We start from the raw sequence: 24,862 nt of genomic DNA on the forward strand, positions 1-24,862 counted from the left end.
TAAGGTCTCAGAAGGCTCGAATATAGGGGAGCTTCGACCATTTGCCATTCCGTTTGAGGAAGTTAGTGAGATCTGATAAAATACTGAAATCGAAAGTCCTGAACTCAGACCAGAGGTTTTGGTTGTCTAATTAGTATTGAGGCCAGATCTGTATACAGAGTTGTTTTAAGTGATTAGCTTTGAGTTCAGTGAGTGAGAGTGGTCTTAAATTTTTGAGAACACAGGCCAGAGGGGAATTTTTTGGGACAGATTGGCCAGACCCCATAATTGAAAGGCAAGCAGAGGCTCTTATTGGGAGCTCGAGTCATCACCTGTACTCACAATAGGAGTTGAGAAGAGAGCTCTGTGTCGAGGTGGAGCGTCCCCCACCATCACCTACAGAGTGGCCCTGGGCCGGGGGTCGCTGGGACCCTGAGAGGACTGAGTTCTAGGGCACCTCTAGAACACCGTCTGGATCCAACCTTAATCTAGGGGCCAGCTCGAGTGGAGTGTTGCATGTAGCGTGGTCGAGAATGGCAAAAGGCCTCTGTCCTGGAGTTGGTCGGTCTTGTGGAAAAGAAAGTGTAGAGAAAAGAGGAAGAGAGAGAGAAAGAGAGAGAGACCAATATTCCTCAGGTTATGTGGAAAACCAATAAAGCCCTTACACAGGACTTGTACCGCTCAAGAAGGCACAGGGCATCCTTTTGAGGAGGTCTTGAAAGCCCGGGCGGGAAAGTGAGCTTGGCAGGCTTCCATGCTGCGAAGAGCTGGCTGTGGAGAACGAGAAGGAACTTCAAACTCCTGGGTTTCGGCACCAAAAATGTAGGGTAAGGGAGTTAGAGAAGGCAAGGTTCAGAAAAAGAACGAGACTGGCACGCTACAGGAACAGATCACCTTTAATGAGGCGAGAAGGGGCAGCAGTCAGATTAGTGAGCTGCTGCCCTTATCCAAGAAAAAAGTAAGTATACATAGGCACGTATGTGGAAAGTTACTGTCTTAAGGGAGCCTGCTCTTTTCCAAGGTTTTTCGGAGTAGTTATCTCTTAAATGGCTGGGGCATGGAATTTTGGAGATCAGAGGCTGAACCAGCTGGGAGCTGGGTGTAATCAACCTTAATGTCCATATTTTTCTTCAGATGAGCAAGTTCTTTGTTTTGCATAGAATGGTGGGGAGGACCTGTAGGGGAGTTTTAACTCCAGGCTGTTTTGAGCCTTGTAACTTTCCTTCAATAGGCTTCTACCTCTCCTATATAAAATAGAATATAAGATCATTAAATTTTATTAGGATTGTGTTTCATCAATATCCAATTACTCCAGTAATGATGCAACTTTTGATTCAAAACCTATGACAGAATATTTATTGTGCTGACCTCGTCAGATACCTCTACTGGGGATCAGAATGGGTTGCCACAAAGCATACTGCAATGATCTATTGATCAGTTTGAAATGAAGTTGCTTCTGAAGCAGCCAATGCAAGAAGGAAATTCTGATCCTCCTCTGTCTCCCTGAGAAGGAGGAAAATCTCTCAAATGAAAGGGGCACTCCCTGTATCTAGAGGGAGATGTGAGTTCAGTCGCATCTGTCTCTTTTGTAACTCCTTGGACTGTAGCCCATCAGAGATTTCCCAGGCAAGAATACTGGAGTGAATTGCTATTTCTTTCACCAGGGGATATTCCTGACTTGGGGATCAAACCCGTGTCTCCTGCATCTTCTGCCTTGGCAGATGGATTCTTTACCACTGACCCACCTGGGAAGCTTTATCTAGGGGGAGAAGGACATCCTTATTGTCAGACATAGGGAATTTAGGGCCCAGAAATCTGTTTGAACAAAACTCATTATTTCTTCAATACACTACCTCAAGCTCAAACTGTTTGGATTCTTCACTAATGAAGCACTCAAAGCCTAAGTTTCCTTGTCCTGTCAATTTCTTACAAATGCTTTGTTTCTTTATCTAAAGAGGATAAAAGCTGCCTGCTTTGGCCACTTCTTAGTTTCCATTTTTATGTGACCTTCAAGTGCACAAATTAATATTCGATTCCTTTTTCTCCTGTTAATGTGCCTTGTGTTGATTTTATTATTAATCCAGCCACAAGAACTCCAGAAGGGTAGAAGGGGTAATTTCCCCTTCCCTGACACCCTACATGTCCTACAAATGGGTGTTATTGGCCTGACTTCAATGTGAGGAATACCTTTGCAGAGAGGTAGGGAGATTTACACACACTCCATATTTAGTGTATGAAAGCTGTGGGCCTCAGACAAGGGCCTCTCAATTCCAGTCCCAGGACTCTGTCCCACCAGAGTGGATTGCTTGTTTTCTTCTGAAACCTGCTTTAGCCCCACATGATCAAATGGAAGTAGAATGGTGGGTTTCTTCTGCTGGGGGTTTGGTGAATTTATCTGTGAATTAACAAATAGACTAAGTGGTTTTCAGGGGCTTTTATTGTATGACTATTATGGATGATAGGGTTTCTGTGAATAAGAATGCATTTTCCAGCCCATCTAAAATATTTGAGTTACAGAAATGTCATTCCCTATACAAGATGGGAATTTTCCTGTGATTTTATCATGAAAAGCCTATTGCCAGTGAGATTTCAGAGATCTTTCTAATTTTATACCTTGACAATCAGAGCATGCACTTGTTTTTGTGTGATCTTTTTTATCACACAAGAAAAACAAGATAGGAATAGGAAAATTGCACATGCTTCAATTTTTAAAACTCAAACAATAGTCTTAGATGCATATGTCTTTTGGGATTTTTATTTGTGTAATATAGATAGGGGTCCAAGAATTTTCTTAGCTGTGTCATAATAAAAAATTGAAAAGGAAAATAAAATTTATCCCTCAGGTAATATCATACATCATATTATGTGTTGAAATAGAAGTATTTCATAAAGTAGTAAATAGGGACTCATCTATGATAGGTAGTATCTAGTAAAGTTTTCAAGAAAACTTCTTATGAATACATAAATCAATACAAATGTTATGGAAACACTGAAAGAAAACATTCTTACCCAACTCATGATGTGTTTAACATGGGGAAACACTGAAGTGCAAGGGAATAAGATCATGCAGGGAGAGCAAAATTCCCTCTAGTTTTTTTTTTTTTTTGACTTTTAATAGACAAATAGGGCACAGATTCCTTTTTGTGATAGCTACATCAACATTATAATGACTGTAAGTTCAATTAAATTAAGATACATACATAGTTTTTGGTTTTTCAATTTTTAAATTCAGCTTATCTGGATATTAAAACAAGCCTCTGAAGTATAACTGACAGAAGTTGGGAAGTAAAAGGGCATGTGAAAGCTAATTTTATATGTTAACTAGGCTAGACTATGGTGACCAGTTGCTTGTAAGTGTGAGTACTTTAATTGCTTATAGCAAACCTGTAAGTTCAGTTCAATTAATGTACCCATTTTACAGATGTACAAACTACCCAACTGTTTGTGATATTACTATTTTTTTCCCCATTTGGATTTTTCCCAATTACACTCATATTTTGACATGTCAGGAGAAATGAAGACTTGAGTTGCCTTCAGGGAGTTCAATGTTGATTGAAACTTGATTCCTCAATAAAAAAGAACTACCTGAACAGCTCTTAATCTGGCATAAGAAAACCAATTTAGGGTTTGAGATTGGGCTTTGTTCTTAAAATTTTCAACTATTCTTAAGAGGACTGGATTTGATGAGGAGTCAACACCTTACACCGAGAAGGCAATGGCACCCCACTCCAGTACTCTTGCCTGGAAAATCCCATGGACGGAGGAGCTCGGTGGGCTGCAGTCCATGGGGTCGCTAAGAGTCGGACCCAACTGAACGACTTTACTTTCACTTTTCACTTTCATGGGTTGGAGAAGGAAATGGCAACCCACTCCAGTGTTCTTGCCTGGAGAATCCCAGGGACGGGGGAGCCTGGTAAGATGCTGTCTATGGGGTCGCACAGAGTCGGACATGACTGAAGCGACTTAGCAGCAGCAGCAGCAGCAGCAGCAACACTTTACAAACGTTTAGGAGTAAAGACACAATTAAGAAGTTTTCCTAGCCTTACAAACAAATACAGTAAAATGCAAACTCAACCTCAAACCTTTCTCCAAGAGTATATAGCACTGAGAAAAACTCTACAAAAATGAAAAAAACTTCAAAGTATTAAAATTTAATTATTATTTAATAATTGCTGCATCGTACATTAATGCTATCTTCAGGATCGTGGATGCCATATGAGTTTACACTTTTAACAAAAATATACTTATCAAAATGTGGAGTCCATCAAGGTCAAATATTAATATTTGAGTTATATTTAAAGAGACATTGACCAGACAACCCATATATTTGAATAAGCAGTTACTTCCATGGAAGATGAATATCATAAAGATGAAATAAATAAATATAAATAAAGATGAAAAACCCTTGAAATTACTTAGCCTATACAAATGCTATCTGATTGTGAACATTTGATTTTAATTTAGAATCCAGAGACAGTGCTTTTTAGCTTTCTGAGACTACAGTGCAAATCAAGGGAATTTCTTGTACTTCATTTGAATAAGATATAGTACTTTTGACTGCTGTTTCTTGTGCTTTAATTATAATACTCTTTTAAAAAAGAAGAATACTTTTTATTCTATATCTTTCTCTCAAAGGTAGGGGACAGATATATTACCATGTTCATGGATTGTGATCTCAAAATGTCCTTACTTCTCTAATACTCTTTGGCCCCATGCCTCTAAAATAGATGTATGAAGGAAAAAATGAATGTCTTCAGCATTAGTAAAGATGTGTTCACACTGAAAAATACTGCTCAATGAATTGTGCTGTATGGTCCTCAAGCATGCATACTTTATTTCTGAATTTTGAATTGTTCAAATCCAAACTCTGGACACTTAAAGTCTGTGCCTCTATATTTGTGTTGTTTATTCAACATCCTCTTCTCTTTAAAAAGGTGTCCCTTCTTCATGGAACCACACAATCATACACGTGTCTCACGATTCTTCCTCCTGAGGCTCTCAGATGATCCAGACCTGCAGCCCCTCCTCTTTGGACTCTTCCTGTCCACGTACCTGGCCACTGTGCTTGGGAACCTGCTCCTCATCCTGGCTGTCAGCTCTGATTCTCACCTCCACACCCCCATGTACTTCTTCCTCTCCAATCTGTCCTTGGCTGACATTGGTATAAGCACCACCACTGTCCCCAACATGCTAGTGAACCTCCACACACAGAGCAAGTCCATCCCTTATGCAGGCTGCCTAGCTCAGGTGACCGTCTTTTCTCTTTTTGCATGCTTGGAGAGTCTCCTTCTGACGGTGATGGCCTATGACCGGTTGGTGGCCATCTGTCACCCTCTGCACTACCTGGTCATCATGAACCCCCGCCTCTGTGGCTTGTTGGTCCTGGTGTCATTTTCCATCAGCCTTTTGAACTCTCAACTTCACTACTTGATGGCGTCACAGCTTACCTTCTGTGCAGATGTGGAAATCCCTCATTTCTTTTGTGAGCTTTCTCAACTTCTCAACCTTGCCTGTTCAGACATCTCCACCAGTAACATATTAATCTATTTCATTGGTACCATCTTGGCTGGAGTTCCACTCTCAGGGATCCTTTACTCTTATATTCGAATTATATCCTCCATTCTGAGAGTCTCCTCATCAGATGGGAAGTACAAAGCCTTCTCTACCTGTGGTTCTCATCTGTCAGTTGTTTGCTTATTTTATGGAGCAGCCCTTGGGGTATATCTCAGCTCCACTGTCTCATCTTCCCACAGGAAGAGTGCAGTGGTCTCGGTCATGTACACTGTGGTCACTCCTATGCTGAACCCCTTCATCTATAGTCTAAGAAACAAGGACATCAAGAGTGCTCTGTGGGGGATTATCATCAGAATAGCCTAATTTTAATACTTGTGTCAACATTTTTTTTTCTTTTGGTTCAGAATACTGGGAAAGGCAGTAAATTCAAATATGTGCAACAAGAAATTCTGAATCTGCAGTCCCATAGTGATTTGTACCTATTTGGCACTCTGCTTCCTGTTTACACAATTTTTCCTCTTGTTGAAATTGTTATTTAGTCGCTCAGTCATGTCTGACTCTTTGTGACCCTGTGGACTGGAGCCTGCCAGGTTCCTCTGTCCATGGGATTTCCTAGGCAAGAATGCTGGAATAGGTTGCCATTTCCTTCTCCAGGGTTTCTTCCTGACCCAGGGATCAAACTGGCATCTCCTGCATTGGTAGGTGGATTCTTTACCACTGAGCCACCAGGGAAGCCCCATTTTTCCTCTTAGAATAGCTTTAATAGAAATAATAAGTTATTTTGGACTCCCCACACAAGTCATAGCTCTCCTGGACTTCGTGAAGTACATCAGTATACCCTTCTCACTCTCTTTATACATTATCCAGGACCTCTGTTCACAGGGAGTCTTATTTCTAGCACTGCAAAATAATCATAGCTCTCGCTTTCTTCTTATTTATTGTTTCTATACTTTTCCTATGATTTTTTTGCCTACACCTTGATTTGAGGATCTAGACTCTACCTTAAGGACCAAAATATTTAGTGCATTTTTGTTTCTTAATGGTCTTTGCCAGATTTTTGAGCAAATAGGATGACTAATTTCCTGTTCAAACTAGGGTATTTTGAAATTGAAATGAGATATGATTAATACTGAGTTATCAACTGGAAATTTCCTAGGAAACCTCATATGTATGCTTTCCAAGGAGCAGATGGAAGAGTGTCTACCAAAGTCAATGACCAACTTTTCTGATAATTCTTCCAATTCCAACCACCACATCCAGATACAAAGAACAAAATTTTATGTATTATGTATCATATTATGTATCCAGATACAAAGAGGAAAAATGGAAAGATTCCACTTATATAAGGTACCTAAAGTAGTCAGACACATGCAGATGGAGATTAGAATGTTGGTTACCAGACGCTTTGGGAGGAGAAATGGAGAGTTAGTGTTTAGTGGGGACAGAGTTTCAGATGGGGAAGATGAAAAGTTCTGCAGATGGATGGTGGTGATGGTTGCAAAACCATGTGAAGTTTACTTGGAAATCATGAAGACAGTAAATTTTATATTATTTTATGTTATGTTATTTTACCACAATAAAAAAAAATCTACTGTTGGAATGAGGGACATATTTCTCCAATGTTGGGTGTTACTCAGCTCTCTGCAATCAACTCCTAAAGCAATCTGCCTCAGCTACAGAGAGCCACCAGGCAGCCCACATCCAATGACTGTATGATTTTGTCCCAACTCCAGCTGACTCTAAGGGATCATTCTAGCTCCAGAGCTCTCTGATAGTTTTCAGAGACCTTTGAGGGACTTCAACTTGGCTTGATTTTTTTCACCCCCTGCCTTGCTGCAAAGAGTTTGCCAAGCCACAAAGCTTAAGGGAGCACTCCTCATGAGATTGCCTTCCCTTCAGACACCAGCTAAAAGTTCAAGGATTTCCAGTACCACCCTTACTTATACAAATCAGGGACTCCCTCACATTCAGTAATTCTCTAGAATAGTCAAATTAAGGGGAATCCCTCAGGTTTAGTAATGTGTTAGAATGACCCACAAAACTCATGAGAATTCTATACTTATGATATTAGTTTTATTACAGCAAAGGATACAAATTAGAACCAGACAAAGGAAGATACACATAGGGTTGGACCTAGAAGTCCCATAGTGAAGGTTCTTGTTATCTTCTCTCTGTAGAGTCCAGACCCATTATCTCTTCCTGGATAAAGGGCATGATAATATACAAAAAGAATATTGCTAACTAGGTAGCTGACTTGAGTGTCAGTGTCTAGAATTTTTATAGAGGCTTCATAACATAAACATGCTTAATTAAATTGTTGCCCATATGGTTGAACTCAATTTCCAGCTGCCAGGTTGAGTTGATGTCATTTTGCCCAAAGCTCTATTCATTCAATGGTTAGCATAGCCATACTCCATCTTCAGTGATCTCATTAGCATAAACTATCAGGTATTGTCCACATTACCCACTATGAATAACCAGGATGAATAACATCACTCCTATCACTAAGGAAATTTCCAGCATTTAATGATTACCTGCCAGGTGCTCGGGCAAAGGTGGTATCTCTCTGGGTGGGGCCAAATTCCATACTACACTTCTGCCCTTGCATAAGTTTTGAAAAATAGAAGACATTTTGTAACACATACATCCACCATTTCCCTTCCTCCCTGGACCACCAGACCTTACACAGAGAGCTCTATAAACTCCTGAGACGTGCAACAGTTCATTTATTTCTGTTGCTGCTGTTTGGTCTCTTAGTCACGTCGGACTCTTTTGTGACCCCATGGACTGTAGCCCATCAGGCTCCTCTGTTCATGGGATTTTACAGGCAAGAATAATGGAGTGGGTTGCCATTGCCTTCTTCAGGGGATCTTTCTGACCCAGGGATCAAATCAGTGTCTCCTGCATTGCAGGCAGATTCTTTACCACTGAGCCACCAAGGGCTTCTATTTCTATTAATAGCAACAGTCAATAGGATATATTTTTGTCCATCTAATAGTATGTAAAACATTAAGTCACAAAATAAAAGGGGGGTTATAAGTTTCACAAATAACAAATGGATAAAAATGAGGGTAGAAATTTCTCAATTGGACATCTAAAAAGAGAATACAGAAAGGTGTCAGAATGAAACAAAAAGGCAACCCTCAGGATGAGAGAAAATATTTGCAAATAAAGCAATTGGCAAGAGATTAACCTCTAAAATACACAAACATTTCATGCAGCTCAATATAAAAAAAATTCCACTCAAAAAATGGGCAGAAGATCTAAATAGACATTTCTCCAAGGAAGACAAGCAAATGGCCAAAAAGCACATGAAAAGATGCTTAACAATACTAATTATTAAGGAAATGCAAATGCAAATCAAAACCCCAATGAAATATCACCTCAATGGCCATCATCAAAGAATCTACAGACAATAAATGCTGGATAGGGTGTGGATAAAAGGAAACCTGCATGCACTGTGGTGGGAATGTAAATTAATACAGCCATTATGCAGTTCAGTATGGAAGTTCCTTAAAAAACTAAAAATAGAACTACCATAAGACCCTGAAATCCTACTACTGGGCTTATACCCAGAGAAAACTGTTTGACAGAAAACAACAAAATTCTGTAAAGCAATTATCCTTCAATTAAAAATATAAATAAAATTTGAAAAATATTTTAAAAAGACATATGCATCCCAATGTTCATTGCAGCACTATTTACAATAGCCAGAACATGGAAGCCATCTAAGTGTCCATTGACAGATGAGTGACTAGAGAACATGTGGTACATGGATACACTGGAATATTACTCAACCATAAAAAGAAATGAAATTGAGTCATTTGTAGAGATATGGATGGACCTACAGACTATCATACAGAGTGAAGTAAGTCAGAAAGAAAAAAAGTATTGTATATTAATGCGTATGTGTGGAATCTAGAAAAATGGTATAGATGATCTTATTTGCAAGACAGAAATAGAGACACAGACATAGAGAACAAATATATGGACACAGTGGGGTGGGAAAGGGGATGGGATTGACATATATACACTATTGACAATATGTATAGAATAGGTACCTAATGAGAACCTACTGTATAGCTTAGGGAACTCTATTCATGCTCTGTGGTGATCTAAATGGAAAGGGAATCCAAAAAAGAAGGAATATATATATATATATATATATATATATATCTGATTCACTTTAATGTACAGTAGAAACTAATACAACATTGTAAAGCAACTATACTCCAATTAAAATTAAATTAAAAAAAATTTTAAAGCGGATGGGGGAGCCTGGTGGGCTGCCGTCTGTGGGGGTTGCACAGAGGTGGACACGACTGAAGTGACTTAGCATTAGCATTAGCATTAGCCACAAAAAAAAAAGGTCATCATCATCAAAAAAAATCTACAAGCAATAGCTGCTGGATAGGGCATGGAGCCCGGAGAAGGCAGTGGCACCCCACTCCAGTACTCTTGCCTGGAAAATCCCATGGACGGAGAAGCCTGGTAGGCTACAGTCCATGGGGTCGCTAGAGTCGGACACGACTGAGCGACTTCACTTTCACTTTTCACTTTCACATTGGAGAAGGAAACGGCAACCCACCCCAGTGTTCTTGCCTGGAGAATCCCAGGGACGGGGAAGCCTGGTGGGCTGCCGTCTATGGGGTCGCACAGAGTCGGACACGACTGAAGCGACTTAGCAGCAGCAGCAGCAGGGTATGGAGAAAAGAGAACCCTCTTACACTGTTGGTAGGAATGCCTATTGGTACAAACACTGTATATAGAGGTTCCTTAAAAAACTAAAAACAGAACTATTGTATGATTCAGCAATTCCCCTCCTGGGCGTATATCTGGAGGAAATTGTAATCTGGGAAGATTCATGCGCCACAGTGTTCACTGCAGCACTATTTCTAACAGCCAGGACGTGGGACAACCGAAACGTCCATCGACTGAGGAGTGGATGAAGAAGATGTGGTTCATAGATAACCAACAAGAACCTGCTTTATAACCCAAGGAACTCTACTCAATACTCCATAACAGTCTATATGAGAAAATAATCATTAAAAAAGGGTGAACATATGTATATGTATAATTGATACACTTTTTCTGTATACCTGAAACCAATGCAACATTAAAAATCAACTATACTCCAAAAATTTGTTTGTAAAAAGAAGACTTGGTACATATATACAAAGGACTATTAGCCATAAAAAAGAATAAAATAATGCAATTTGTAGCAACTTGGATGGATCTAGAGATTATCACACTAAGTGAAGTAAGTCAAAGACAAATATCATGATATCACTCATATATGAAATAGAATTTTTAAAAGATACAAATTAACTTATTTGCAAAACAGAAACAGACTTACAATAGTTTTACAAATGGACTTTCAATATTGAAAACAAACTTATGGTTACCAAAGGGAAAACATGGGGGTGAAGGACAAATCAGGAGATAGGGATGAACATAAACACACTATTACTATATATAAGATAGACAACCAACAATGACCTACTGTATAGCACAGGGATGTCTACTCAAAATTCTGTGGCAACCTGTATGAGAAAAAATCTAATCATGAATAATGTATATGTATAACTTGAATCACTCTGCTATACACCTGAGACTAACACAATATTGTAAGTCAACTATATTACAATACGATATATAAGCAACAAAAAACAAATCAGATGTAAAGCGAAAAACAAAACAAACAAAAAATGAACATGGTACTAATCTATTCAAACAATTTTCTTTTTTATCAGATTAATAATCTAAGTCACTTGAGGTCTAATTAAGATGTTCATAGAAATGTGAGTTTCATAAATGAAGAGAATAGAGAAGATTTGAGATTGAAATATCATAATAGGGAGGTAACAGTTGGAAATAAATGAACTATTACATATTTAAAATATATAAATGCAAGACCAATGGATTTCATAAACAAGACATATTGGGTACAAGCCATTATGGAAAGTATTGACAAACTACAACTACATAATTAAAACAAAGCACTTGTATTCATCTGAAGCAAAACTGAAGAGGATATCCAAATAGAAGTGATATACTTGAAGAAATCTGCAATGTGTATGACTAGCACTAATGTTTTGATTATGTAAATAACTCATATGAATGAGTGGGAAAAGGATAAACAACTCAGTAGATATATCACAATTAGATATTTAACAGAAAGGAAGATCAAAAGACTCTCAATCATGTATTAATAAGAGGTATGCCACTTGATGAAATAATTTTTACACCCAGTAAGCTGTTACTATAAATGAAAAGTGTTGATGATGATATGGATCCCCTCTCTCATTCTACCAAGAAATATTAAAAAAAAAAACCCTCAGATTTACTCATAATGGCAGAAACCTAGCTACAAAAACTAATAGTTATTTATTTTATTATGTTACTCAGATCAGAAGAAAAAGGCTGATAAATTTAACAAGAAAAGCAAACAAAATTTCCATCAGTATCATAAAGGATATCTATTTTGCAGTCATCAAACATAATGTAGATATACAGAATATTGGAAATTAATCAGTTACTGTCATAACCCAAAGCACAATGAAATTTCCAAAGTGCAATATGAGAAAATTTATTTATTTATTTAAATTTCAGGTCAGTTACGTGCATTTTATTATGTTACTACTTTTGCAGAATAGCACATACCCCCTGGGGCTTCCCTGGTGGCTGGTAAAGAGTCTGCTTGCAATGCAGAAGACACAGGAGATGCGGGTTCAATCCCTGAGTAGGGAAGATACCCTGGAGAAGGGAATGGCAACCCACTCCAGTATTCTTGCCTGGAGAATCCCATGGATAGGGGAGCCTGGTGGGCTACAGTCCATAGGGTTACAAAGAGTTGGACACAACTGAAGCAACTTAGCAGGCATGCACATACCCCCCACCTCTGAAGTTCAAAATTAGTGGTTCTTGCTGGAGGTCAGGGATACCTCAGTATGAACAAAGGTCTCAGGTAATTAATCTCTGCAGCTGTTCTAATGACAACAATGGAGGATCCTCTGCACTAGAGTGAACAGGAGTGCCAGCCAGGGAGCTGTTCCCTAGATTTGGTGCTTAAAATAAAACCACCTCTCACTTCTCAGTGAATAGAAGGTTTTCATCCACACCCTTGATTCTCCCTTGACAGCTCCATTGTTTTCACCAACTCACCACAGAGGTGATTCTGACAGATGACCATACATTTTTGTGCTTCTGGGGAAACGGATCCAGCTAATCTTGTCCACCTCCCTTTTCCCTTGTCTTACTCTCAGCACTTCTCTGTCAAATGAAAGTAGTTCTCCGTAGAACAGCTTTCTTCACAAAGACACATTAAAAAGTTTTCCATGAGGGACTTCCCTGGTGGTCCAATGGTTAAGAATCTACCTCCCAATGTGGGGGACTCAGGTTCAATCCCTGGTTGGGAAAACAGATTCCACATGTCTTGGGCAACTAAACCTCCCCACTGCAACTAGAGAAGCCCCCATGCACCACAACTAGAGAAAAGCCCATACACCGCAATGAACAGCCTGCACACCTCAACAAAGACCCAGCACAGCCAAAAAAAAAAAAAAAAAATTAAAGTTTTCCACTACAGGCCTAAGATTACACCCAATTGCTAAGACGTTCATGATACAATTGATTTTATTTCACAATGTTTCTGTGTGGACTTCACCAGAAATGTGTAAGAAACACAATGATATAAAATGACTAAGGAAAGAAGTGAAAATTCAGGTACATTCTTGTAAATAAGCCAATGAGAAAGAAGGTTTCAAAGCAAATAAGATGCCAGAGGAAAATTACCAACATTTGCCTTGCCTGACTAATAATTATTTATTTTTATTATGTATTTTATTATATTATTCAGACTAGAAGGAAAAGGCTGATAAATATAACAATAAAAGAAAACAAATCAAATTGTTAAAGCAAGTGGAGAAATACATGGGATCAATAACATTATAAGACTCAAGGTTAGAGGAAATTTGTGGAACATGATAATACTATTAAATTTTACTAGGGCATTGGTCTAAGTATTTATCATCCTTATGGAAATTAACTTTGCAGCAATAATTGCACTCAGGTGGCTCAGTAGTAAAGAATCCACCTGCCAACGCAGGAGACACAGGAGACTCAAGGTTCAATCCCTGGGTTGGGAAGATCGCCTGGAGTAAGAGATAACAACTGGCACCAGTGTTCTTGCCTGGAAAATTCCATAGACAGAGGAGTCTGGCAGGTTATAGAGTTGGACACCACTGAGTGACTGAGCACACACACACGATAAGTATAAGGCTTTCACAGTATCATTTGTTCTTTATCCGGAACTGGATTAAGTCATTGGCATATGACCCTATTCTCAGTGATAGGATTGAAGGTAATATCTTATGGATGATGCAATGGAAACATCTATTGTTAATAGACCCTCAATTAACAACAGACCCAGAGAAGGGCAGTTGATTGTACTGGCCTCTGGGATTCATATCTAGATATGACGCCTGCATCTGATTCAGCCATTTGAGTCCAGGAGGGGAGTCAGTTCTGGGTTGAAGCTACTTCATGGAGGAATGAATGAATCTCTGCTCTCCCACTCCCGCACATTTTGTACCTCTGAAATCCTTGTAATGAGGATAACTATCTTCATTGTTTGAGCATATTAGAGGAAGGATATCTTTATCTTGTTATAAAGGATTCCTCATTAACCAATTTAAAATATCATGCAATCATTTCAATCCACAGTGATAATCTAATCACAAATTTTTATAGATGATGAAGCTGAGTGTTGTGGATGTCAATGTTGCCCCACATATGTCTGATTTACCAGTGAGTGACCAGTCTTAAGAATTTCTAAACTGGTAAGAAAGATCGGCCACCATGTCTCATAGCAGGCTTAACTCTGGGGTGCAGTTCACATGGTGCAGTTCACATTTCTACTTCTGTATGACCACAGACTTCTTTACACCTTGACCTATCCAACTTTTTCCACTTCTCTTGTGCTGAGAACATTCCACCCAAAATTATCATACCGAGAAGATCTGCCTCAGATTCAGCTTCTGTTTGCTATAACAAAAAACCTTAGAGAAAGGTAATTTGTGGCAAACATCACAGATCTAGAGACTTCCCTGGTGGTCCAGTGGTTACTCCATACTCCCAAGGCAAGGGACCCAAGTTTGATCCCTGGTCAGGGAACTGGATCCCACATTCTGCAACTAAGAGTTCACATGTTGCAGCTAAAGACCTTGCATGCCACAACTAAGATATTGCCCAGCCAAATAATTAAATTGAAAAAAAAAGAAAAATAAAGAAACCACAGAGCTAGAAAAACAAGTTGGTTTTCAATGCTAAGTTGAAATGTAGTTGGCCATCATGTTATCTATTCATTTAAGAACTTGGTAACACAACATTGAAAATCAACTATACTTCAATAAAATTAAAAAAAAAAATAACTTGGTGATGAAAGTGTCAGGCAGAGTAGTTCATTCATATTATTTTAATTTTGATTCATTCTAGAGCACCCAGCCAAAATCAGGTGATACAATCACAGCAAAGATATTCTTCCCAAGAGTTTCCTCAAGGCTCCCTTCATGTCTTTGTTCCTCAGGCTGTAGATGAAGGGGTTCATCATGGGAGTGACCACAGTGTACATCATGGAAGCCACTGCAATCTTCCTAGAAGATTCAGTAACTGCAGAACTAATGTACACCCCAAAAGCTGTCCCATAGAACAAGGACATGACTGAGAGGTGAGACCCACAAGTGGAAAAAGCTTTATACTTTCTGCTTGATGATGGCATTCTCAGAATGGAAGAAACAATTTGAATATAAGAGAAAATGATTCCAAAAAGAGGAATGCCACCAAATACACCAGCTGCTAAATATATCAGGATGTTATTGATGAGGGTGTCAGAACATGCAAGTTTGATGACCTGAACAATTTCACAGAAGAAGAGGGGGATTTCCAGGTCTGTGCAGAAGGACAGTCGTAACACCATCAGACCGTGGAGCAGGGCGTCTGCAGTGCTGGTGAACAAGGAGAGTAGAATCAGCTGAAGACAGAGGCGAGGGTTCATGATGACTGTGTATCTCAGTGGGTGACAAATAGCCACATAGCGGTCATAGGCCATTACTAAAAGGAGAAAATTTTCCCACAAAACAAAAGTCAGGGCAAAGCAGATCTGGATGATGCAGCCTGTAAAAGTGATGAACTGACGCTGTGCTTGGATGTTCACTAGGATCTTTGGGATCATGGTTGTGCTTAAACAGATGTCTGTAAAGGACAGATGGGAGAGGAAGAAGTACATGGGGGTGTGGAGGTGGGAGTCAGAGATGACAGCCAGGATGATGAGCAGATTTCCCAGGACAGTGACCAGGTACATGGACAGGAACAGGTTGAAGAAGATGGTCTTCAATTCTGGGTCTTCTGACAGTCTCATAAGATGGAATTCTGAAACATCTGTGTAGTTTCTGGGTTCCATGCTATTGATGAGTCTGATTAAAAAGATGTGATAACCAGGAAACTTCCCTGGTGATCCAGTGGCTAAAGCCCCCCACACTCCCAATGCAAGGGGCTTGGGTTCAATCCTTGTCAGGGAACTAGATCCCACAACTAAAAGATTCTGAGTGCCACAACTAAGGCCCAGTGCAGCCAAATAAATATTCTTTTAAAAAGATGTGGTAAGGATACAATGAAATATGTAGTCCTTGAAGAAGAAGCAGGGGTATCGAAAGAGGTAAATGCCACTTGGGGAATGGAAGGAGACAAACTGAGGGAACAAAAAAGGAATGCCTTCTGTATGCATTTTTATTCCTGGGTTCCTTTAAAAAAATGATGTGGATATTTCAGAGTACAAACAATTAATTCTAGAAAGTTTTAAGACTTGGTTGTATTTTTAAGTTATACTATCTATGTTCTTCTTATTATTAAAAACATTTGGTGACTTTGTAAAGAGAAACAGTGGGTTAGGGAGGCAGTGAAGATTCTATGTAACCAGCAACTTCAGTACCAAGCATCAGAAATAATATAAAGATATATCAAGAAACAGGAAAGAGAAGGTGAACTTACCAACCTTTCTGCCCATCCACACCATCACAGGAACACAGAGAAACATCAGAAAAAAAAGTCACCTTATTTGATATAGTGAATAAACCTATGGACACCAAGGGGGAAAAGGGAATGGGATTAATTTGGAGATAAGGATTGACATATACACACCACTATGTATAAGATAGATAACTAATAAGAACCTACTATATAGCACAAAGAACTCTACTTAATGCTCTGTGGTGACCTAAATGGAAAGAAAATCTAAAAAAGAGGGGGTCACTTTTTCATGGGTATATCTATAACTGATTTGCTTTGCCGAATGGCAGAAACTAACACAACATGGTAAAACAACTATACTCCAATAAAAATTAATAAAAAAATAAAATTGCACTTCAGCTTAAAAAAATCTAAAAAAAAGTCACCCTGTTGTAGAACAAGCAGATTTCTACTCAGGAAGAAAAGCTCAAGGTTACAGCAAAGAATATGGTATTAGTAAAACAGATGTTTACAAGTATTGGTACAAAATGCAAAAAAAAAGTGTGAAGATGACATAAGTTAGGCAGAGACTGGGTTCTACCTGATGTAGGTACTGTCTTCACAGCCTTTCCTGGATAAACTTGTACCAAAATATTTGCCCTCATTTCCAAACATTCGCAAAGAGATATCACCTGTGATACCTGGCTGGGATCACAATAGGAAGAGGCTTGACACCTCTGAGGTACCATAGAGAAGAGCTGTCCTTAGGAAGAACAAAAGATCTGAATGAGTCACCATATCCTGGGCAGGAGGAATCCTTTACGAGAGGAGTCTCAGTTGCGCTTCTTCCTTCCTGAGAGAGACTGATGACTGAGATGGTCACAAGCATATTACTGTCTTGAACCCTGGAGATTCAATTTCCAAAGTTCCTCATTAATCAGCCAATTCATTGTCACTGTGATCCCAGGACAGTGCAAAATCTTAAGGTGAAGACTACATGAGAGAAATTCAAGGTGGCCGATTCTCTGACTCTATGAGGCCAAGTGGATACCACTCACTTTTCTGTGTCTGTGCAGGCTCATGCCCATCTCTTAATTTTTTCATGGAATTGTAAGAGGTTCCAATGTCATGGCAAAATGCTAGTGTGCAGATTTAATCTCAGTATATTTATTTAGATTTTACCCAATAATTGGAGATGATATTCCACATTAATATTAATTAAAATATTTTTCATCTTTAAGGAGATTAATGTTTTCATGTGCCTATCCATTTCTTCCCTCTATTTTTCACTGCTACTGTATGAATTTTGTTAACCTATAACTGCCATGATATAGTAAAACCAACAGGAGACAAGATGGCATTGTAAAGTCACTCCTTACCATCTTAGCATCTTTTGCTTCAAACACATAAAATAATAGAAAAGTATAAAAGACATAGAGGTATAAAAAGTTAAAAGCCAAGGGCTCAGTGGAGGTTTGTTATTGAGAAATTAGAGTGAACATGAAGTCTTGGACACTGCCTGGGACCTTAACTCTAGACTTAAAACAGTAGAAAATTTCAAAAGAAGCCTCAAAGGCAAAACCAAATCAAGCTACCTGATGGTCTGGTGGCTGGATTTTTTATACTCTCAAAATCAGTGGGCAGCAGAAATTAGTTATTAGAGTGAATTCAAGGCTAGTTTTTGGTAAGGGCAGCTGTGAAGCTATTGCATGATAAAACATGAGAAACAGAGGAAGGAAAAAACATAGCAATTAAAATGAATCCACATGGATGACCCAGAGGGATGGTATGGGGAGGGAGGAGAGAGGAGGGTTCAGGATGGGGAACACATGTATGCCTATGGCGGATTCATTTCGATATATGGCAGAACCAATACAATATTGTAAAGCTTAAAAATAAAATAAAATTAAAAAAAAAATGAATCCACAGTTCAAACTTCAAAATAGCCTGGAATAACTTGATGCCAAAAAGCTCAACCTATCAAACCAAGAATCAGATCATCAATCCACTCTAGGGTGAGATTTTAATTTTTTTATTTTTTAATTGGTGAAAAATTGCTTTACAGTTTTGTGTTGCTGTCTGCCATACAACAATGCGAATCAGTCATAATTATATATATCCCTTCCCTCTGACCCTCCCTCCCCTCCCCTCATCCCACCCTTCTAGGTCATCACAGAGCGCCAGGCTGGGCTCCCTGTGTTGTTTAGCAACTTCCTCCTAACTATTTTGCACATGATAGTGTATTATGTCAATGCTACTTTCTAAATTCATCCCGCCCTCACCTTCCCCCGCTGTGTCTACAAGCTCGTTCTCTACTAGGTTCATCATTACCATTTTTCTAGATTCCATATATATGTGTTCATATACAGTATTTGTATTTCTTTATCTGACTTACTTCACTCTATTTGACAGGTTCTAGGTTCATCCACCGGAGAAGGCAATGGCACCCCACTCCAGTACTCTTGCCTGGAAAATCCCATGGACGGCAGAGCCTGGTAGGCTGCAGTCCATGGGGTCGCTAAGAGTCGGACACGACTGAGCGACTTCACTTTCACTTTTCACTTTCATGCATCAGAGAAGGAAATGGCAACCCACTCCAGAATTCTTGCCTGGAGAATCCCAGGGACGGGGGAGCCTGGTGGGCTGACGTCTGTGGGGTCGCACAGAGTCGGACACAACTGAAGCGACTTAGCAGCAGTAGGTTCATCCACTTTTCTACAGCTGACTCAAATTCATTCTGCTTTATGGCTGAGTAATAGTCCACTATGTAAATATACCACAACTTCTTTATCCATTCATCAGTTGATGGACATCTAGGTTGGTTCCATGTCCTGGCCGTTGTAAATATTGCTACAATGAGCACTGGGGTACATGTACCTTTTAGAATTGTGGTTTTCTCAGGGTATATGCCCAGTAGTGGGATTGCTTAGTCATATGGTCGATTCACTCCTAGTTTTTAAAGGAATCTCCATACTGTTTTCCATAAGGGCCACACAGGATAAGAATTTTTAAATAAATGTTTGCTTTTTACAGGGGACTTCTTTCACTCAGCATACCTTTGAGAATTATACAAGTTATTGAGAGAATCAATACCTAACTCCTTTTTATTGCTGCTTTCTGTTATAATACAGCACATTATTTATGCATTGTCCAGAGAAGTCCACATGGATTTTTTTCATTTAGGCCAGTTATGAAAATAGCCATTGTATTTATGAACAGTGTGGTGATATATGATTTCATTTATGTGGTATTATGAGAAATACAAAGCTGTAAGGATGCAGAACAGATCAGTGGCTCATAGTGATTCACAAAGACAAAGGAACGTGTGATTACAGTGCAACACAAGGTAGTTTATCCATGAACGATGTAACTGCCTTGTATCCTGAGTAGTGGTGGTTCTAAGAATTGATACATGAGCGGAAATATAAAGAGCAGTACAGGCACTTCCCTGGTGGTCCAGTAGCTAAGACTCCGTACTCCCAATGCAGGGGGCCCAGGTTCGATCCCTGGTCAGGGAACTAGATCCCACATGCCCCAACTAAGACCTGGCCCAGCCAAATAGATGAATAATTTTTTAAAATAAAAATTAAAAATAGGCATTTCCCTTGTGGTCCAGTGGTTAGGTAGTGAGGAATCTACCTTGTAATGTAGGGGACAAAGGCTTGATCCCTGGTTGGGAAACTACGATTCCAAATGCCTCAGAGCTCGTAAGTCCATGTACCACAACTGGAAATTCTGCGTGCCACAACAAAAGATTCCACATGATGCAGCTAACATCCGACACAGCCAAATAAATAAATAAATAAATATTTTTTAAAGATCTCTTCATCTAACAGTGAAAAGCTTTCCACAAAGAAAAATTTCTAAATAAAAAAGTAATTTATTAATTAAAAAAACAAAATAAAGAACAGTACACAAAAGTGCATTAAATTGTATGATATTTTAAAAATACATTCTGGAAAGATTAAAACATAAGTATAGATAGTGGAGCAGTGGTAAAGTATAAGTAGATAGTGGAGCAGTGGTAAAGAATGCAGGAGATGCAAGAGACACAGGTTTGATCCTTGGGTCAGGAAGATCCCCTGGAGTAGGAAACTCTGAAACTCTGTATTCAGTCGGGTATAAGCAACTGAATATATATACCCACTCCAGCCTTCTTGCCTGGAAAATCCCATGGGTAGAGGAGCCTGGCAGGTTACAGTCCTTGGGGTCACAAAGAGTCAGACATGACTGAGCACACACACACACATGCATGCGTGTGCACACACACACACACAGATAGTACTCTTAAAGACAGAAAGGAACCTGTGCATTAGAAATTAAAATGAAATATATATATATATACATCTTTATTCATAAGAGAACTATATATAATAGCCAAGTGGTGGGAGCTTCCCAAGTTCCACCAGAGGATGAATTGATAAACAAAATGTGTATTTTACATATGATGGAATATTATTCATCCTTAGCAAGGGAGGAAAGCCTGCCGCATGCTACAACATGCATGGAGCTTGAGAACATTAAACTAAGTGAAACAAGCCAGTCAGAAAAAGACAAATTTCACTTATAAGAAGTATCTGAAATACCAAAATTCATAGAAAACGAAAGTAAAATGGTTACAGGGGCTAGGAAGATGAGGTAAAGGAGAGCTACTGCTTAAAGGAAACTGAATTTCAGATTTATAAGATGAAAAATTTCCTATACTGAACACTTTTAATTGTGAACTTAAAAATAATTAGGATGGTATAATTTTATACAATGTGTATTTTAACACCACAAGAAAGAAGAAAATTAGTATATGTAGACTGATAAAACAAATATTGTGAAATAGTAACTGTTGAATGTAAGCAGTCCATAAATGGTTTTTAATTGTATCATTCTTTCAATTTTTGCTGTATTTTTAGTTTTTCACAATCAAAAATTGGAAAATAAAAAAGGACATATATTGTATGAATTGTATGACATATATTGTAAGAATTTTTTAGATTAGAAACATTTATAGAGACAGAAAAAGGAGCAGAGATTGCCAGGGCCTGAGGCATGGGGAGAGTCAAAGGTGATGAAAAATAGGTGGAGGACTTCTTTGGTTGTGCAGTGGTTAGGAATCTGTCTACCAATGCAGGGGACACAGGTTCCATTCCTGGTCTGGGAAGATCCCACATGCCGTGGAACAACTAAGCCCACATGCCACAACTACCGAAGCCCACGTGCCTGGAGCCTGTGCTCTGCAACAAGGGAAGCCACTGTCAACAGTGGAGAAACAGACATAGAGAACAGACCCATGGACACGGGGATGGGGAGGAGGGAGAGGGTGAGATGTATGGAGAGAGTAACGTGGAAACTTACAACACCATATGTAATGTAGATAGCTAGTGGGAATTGGCGGTAGGACTCAGGGAACACAAACAGGGGCTCTGGAAGGGTGGGATGGGGAGGGAGCCGGAGGGTGGGGGTGGGGGGGATGTTCAGGAGTGGGGGACATGGGTGTACCTATGGCTGATTCTTGCTGATGTTTGAGAGAAAGCAACAAAATTCTGTAGAGCAATTATCCTTCAATTAAAAAAAAAAAAATAAAACATGCCGGTGGGGGGTGGAGGGAGAGACAGAGAGATAGAAAAGCCACTGCAATGAGAAGCATGATCAGCACAAGGAAAAGCAGCCTCCACTCACCGCAACTAGAGAAAGCCCACACAGCAACAAAGACCCGGCACAGCCAAAAAATAAAATAGGTGGAAACAGAATGTGGTGATGACTGCCCAGAAGTGTGAATGTCAATATGACACAAAATGGCACACCTTAAACACATTACAATTGCAATTCTTAAGTTTTACATTTTGCCACAATTTTAAAAAGCAAAATGAGAAAACAGTAGGCATATTATTTCATTTATAGAACTTCAGTACCAACTTTTCCAGCTGAGTAATATGACACCATGGAAATGGCGACTAAAAATAGACCCTCAGTTAACAACAGACTCAGAGAAGGACAGTTGTCTTGGTTTCTGGGAATCCGTCTAGGTATGATGCCTCCATCTGATGCAGCCGTGTGAATCCATGAGGGGAATCAGCCGTAGCACGAAGCCTCTCCATGGAGGAATGAATGAATCTCTACTCTCTCGTGCCTGCACATTTTCTGCCTCTGAAATTCCTATAATGAGGATAACTATCTTTACCGTTTGAACATATTAGAGCAAGGATGTATGTGCTGTGTGCTAAGTCACTTCAGTCATGTCGGACTCTATGCGACCCTATGGACTGTAGCCTGCCATTAGAAAGTCTTCCTCACTAATCAAGTTCAAATACCTCACAATCTTTTCAAATGACTGAGATAAGCTAATCATGGCAACTTTACAGATGATGAAGCTGAATATTGTGGATGCAAATATCACCTTACACATGTCCCATTTACCAGTGAACAACCCCAGGAACTCCTGAACTGGGGTGTGAAAGATCAGCCAGCATGTATCACAATAGCCTTAACTCTAGAGTTCAGTTCATATGGTGCTATCCAGGGAATCAGGCAGAATCTATCTTTGCATGACCACAAACTTGTTTAAATCCTTTCCTTCACCTTCTCTGATATCCTTTATGCTGAGAACATTCCCCAGCAAAATTACTATTCCACAAACCTCTGCCTCAGACTCAGCTTCTCTTGGCCCTAACCAAAAACCTTATCTTAGAGAACTGAAATTTTGTGTCAAACCTCACAGAGTTAGACAAAGAATAAGTTGGTTTTAAATCTTAAATTAAAATGCACTTAGCCATCATGTTATGTATTCATTTAAGAACCTGGTGATGAAAGAGTCAGGCATTCTAGCTCATCAGTAATCTTCTAATTTGGCCTTATTCTAGTAGCCTTATCTCAAGTTCAATGACACATCACAGAAAAGAAGCTACACTGCCAATGAGTTTCCTCAAAGCTCCTTTCATGTCTCTGTTTCTCAGGCTATAGATGAAGGGGTTCATCATGGGAGTGACCACAGTGTACATCAATGAAGTCACTGCAGTTTTCCCAGAGAACTCAGAAATGGCAGAACAAATATACAGTCCAAAACCTGTTCCATAGAACAAGGAAACAACTGAGAGGTGAGACCCACAGGTAGAAAAAGCTTTATACTTTCTGCTTGATGATGGCATTCTCAAAATAGAGGAAACAATTTGAGTATAAGAGAAAAGGATTCCAGAAAGAGGAATGCCACCTAATATGCTAACTGCAAAATATAAGACAATATTATTAATGAGGGTGTCAGAGCAGGCAAGCTTGATGACCTGAACAGCTTCACAGAAGAAGAGAGAGATTTCCAAGTCTGTGCAGAAGGACAGTCGCAACACCATCAGACTGTGGAGCAGGGCGTCCACGATGCTGACAGATAATGAGATGAGGATCAGCACAGCACAGAGGTGGGGGTTCATGAGGACAGTGTATCTCAGGGGGTGACAAATAGCCACATAGGCCATTGCTCCAAGGAGAAAATTTTCACAACTAACAAAAATCAGGTCAAAGCAGATCTGGGGGAGACAGCCTGTGTAAGTGATGCTCTGATTCTGTGTTTGGACATCCACTAGAATCTTTGGGATCATGGTTGTGCTTAAACAGATATCAGTAAAGGACAGATTGGAGAGGAAGAAGTACATGGGGGTGTGGAGGTGGGAGTCAGAGATGACAGCCAGGATGATGAGCAGGTTTCCCAGGACAGTGACCAGGTACATGGACAGGAACAGGCTGAAGAAAATGGTCTTCAGTTCTGGGTCCTCTGTCAGTCTCATGAGAAGGAATTCTGAAACATCTGTGTGATTTCTGGATTCCATGTTGTTGATGATCTCATGAAAAAGATATGGTTAAAAAACACATGTATACCTGTGGCGGATTCATTTTGATATTTGGCAAAACTAATACAATTATGTAAAGTTTAAAAATAAAATAAAATTAAAAAAAAAAAAAAGACATGGAAACCTGTGGTCCCTAGATGAGCATCAGGAGTATCACAAGAGATCCACACCATCTTGGAAAGGGAAGGAGATTAATGAAGGGAGGGGAAAAGTAATGCCTTCTGCATGCATATTTTTCTGTCCTTAAAATACCCAAAGTTGGTATTTCAGAGCATGAGCAGTTAATGCTAGAAAGGATAAAGACATGGTTCTTTTATAAACTATCTGTACTGTTCTGATTATTTGAAACATTAGGGGACTTCCCTGAAGGTCCAGTAGCTAAGACACTGTGTTCCCAAAGTAGAGAGCCTGGGTTTGATCCCTGGTCAGGGAACTAGATCCCATATGCTACAACTAAGACCTGATGCAGCCAAATTAAAAAAATTAGTAATTTTATAAAGAGAAACAGATGAGGGAGGCCACTGAAAAATTTGTCT

The 24,862-nt window shown here is 39.3% G+C and overlaps 3 protein-coding genes and 1 non-coding gene across 4 annotated transcripts; 2 read left to right on the forward strand and 2 right to left on the reverse strand.

Annotated features, from left to right (window-relative positions):
• Positions 1-3,066: 3,066 nt before the first annotated feature.
• Positions 3,067-5,856, forward strand: LOC129642014 (olfactory receptor 18-like). The gene is made up of 2 exons (XM_055566578.1): positions 3,067-3,083; positions 4,905-5,856. Exon 2 carries the CDS (start codon positions 4,927-4,929, stop codon positions 5,854-5,856), a length of 930 nt encoding a protein of 309 aa, XP_055422553.1. The 5' UTR covers positions 3,067-3,083; positions 4,905-4,926.
• A 9,160-nt stretch (positions 5,857-15,016) lies between these two features.
• Positions 15,017-15,952, reverse strand: LOC129642015 (olfactory receptor 7G1-like). Its single transcript, XM_055566580.1, has one exon. It carries the CDS (start codon positions 15,950-15,952, stop codon positions 15,017-15,019), a length of 936 nt encoding a protein of 311 aa, XP_055422555.1.
• Positions 15,953-19,942: 3,990 nt separating this feature from the next.
• On the forward strand, positions 19,943-20,015 carry TRNAG-CCC (transfer RNA glycine (anticodon CCC)). The gene has a single exon. It is a non-coding gene; the product is annotated as a tRNA-Gly (tRNA).
• A 3,360-nt stretch (positions 20,016-23,375) lies between these two features.
• LOC129642016 (olfactory receptor 7G2-like) lies at positions 23,376-24,305 on the reverse strand. Its single transcript, XM_055566581.1, has one exon. It carries the CDS (start codon positions 24,303-24,305, stop codon positions 23,376-23,378), a length of 930 nt encoding a protein of 309 aa, XP_055422556.1.
• Between the last annotated feature and the right edge of the window lie 557 nt (positions 24,306-24,862).

Source organism: Bubalus kerabau, chromosome 1 (assembly GCF_029407905.1).
Source record: "Bubalus kerabau isolate K-KA32 ecotype Philippines breed swamp buffalo chromosome 1, PCC_UOA_SB_1v2, whole genome shotgun sequence".
Taxonomy (NCBI): Eukaryota; Metazoa; Chordata; class Mammalia; order Artiodactyla; family Bovidae; genus Bubalus; species Bubalus kerabau.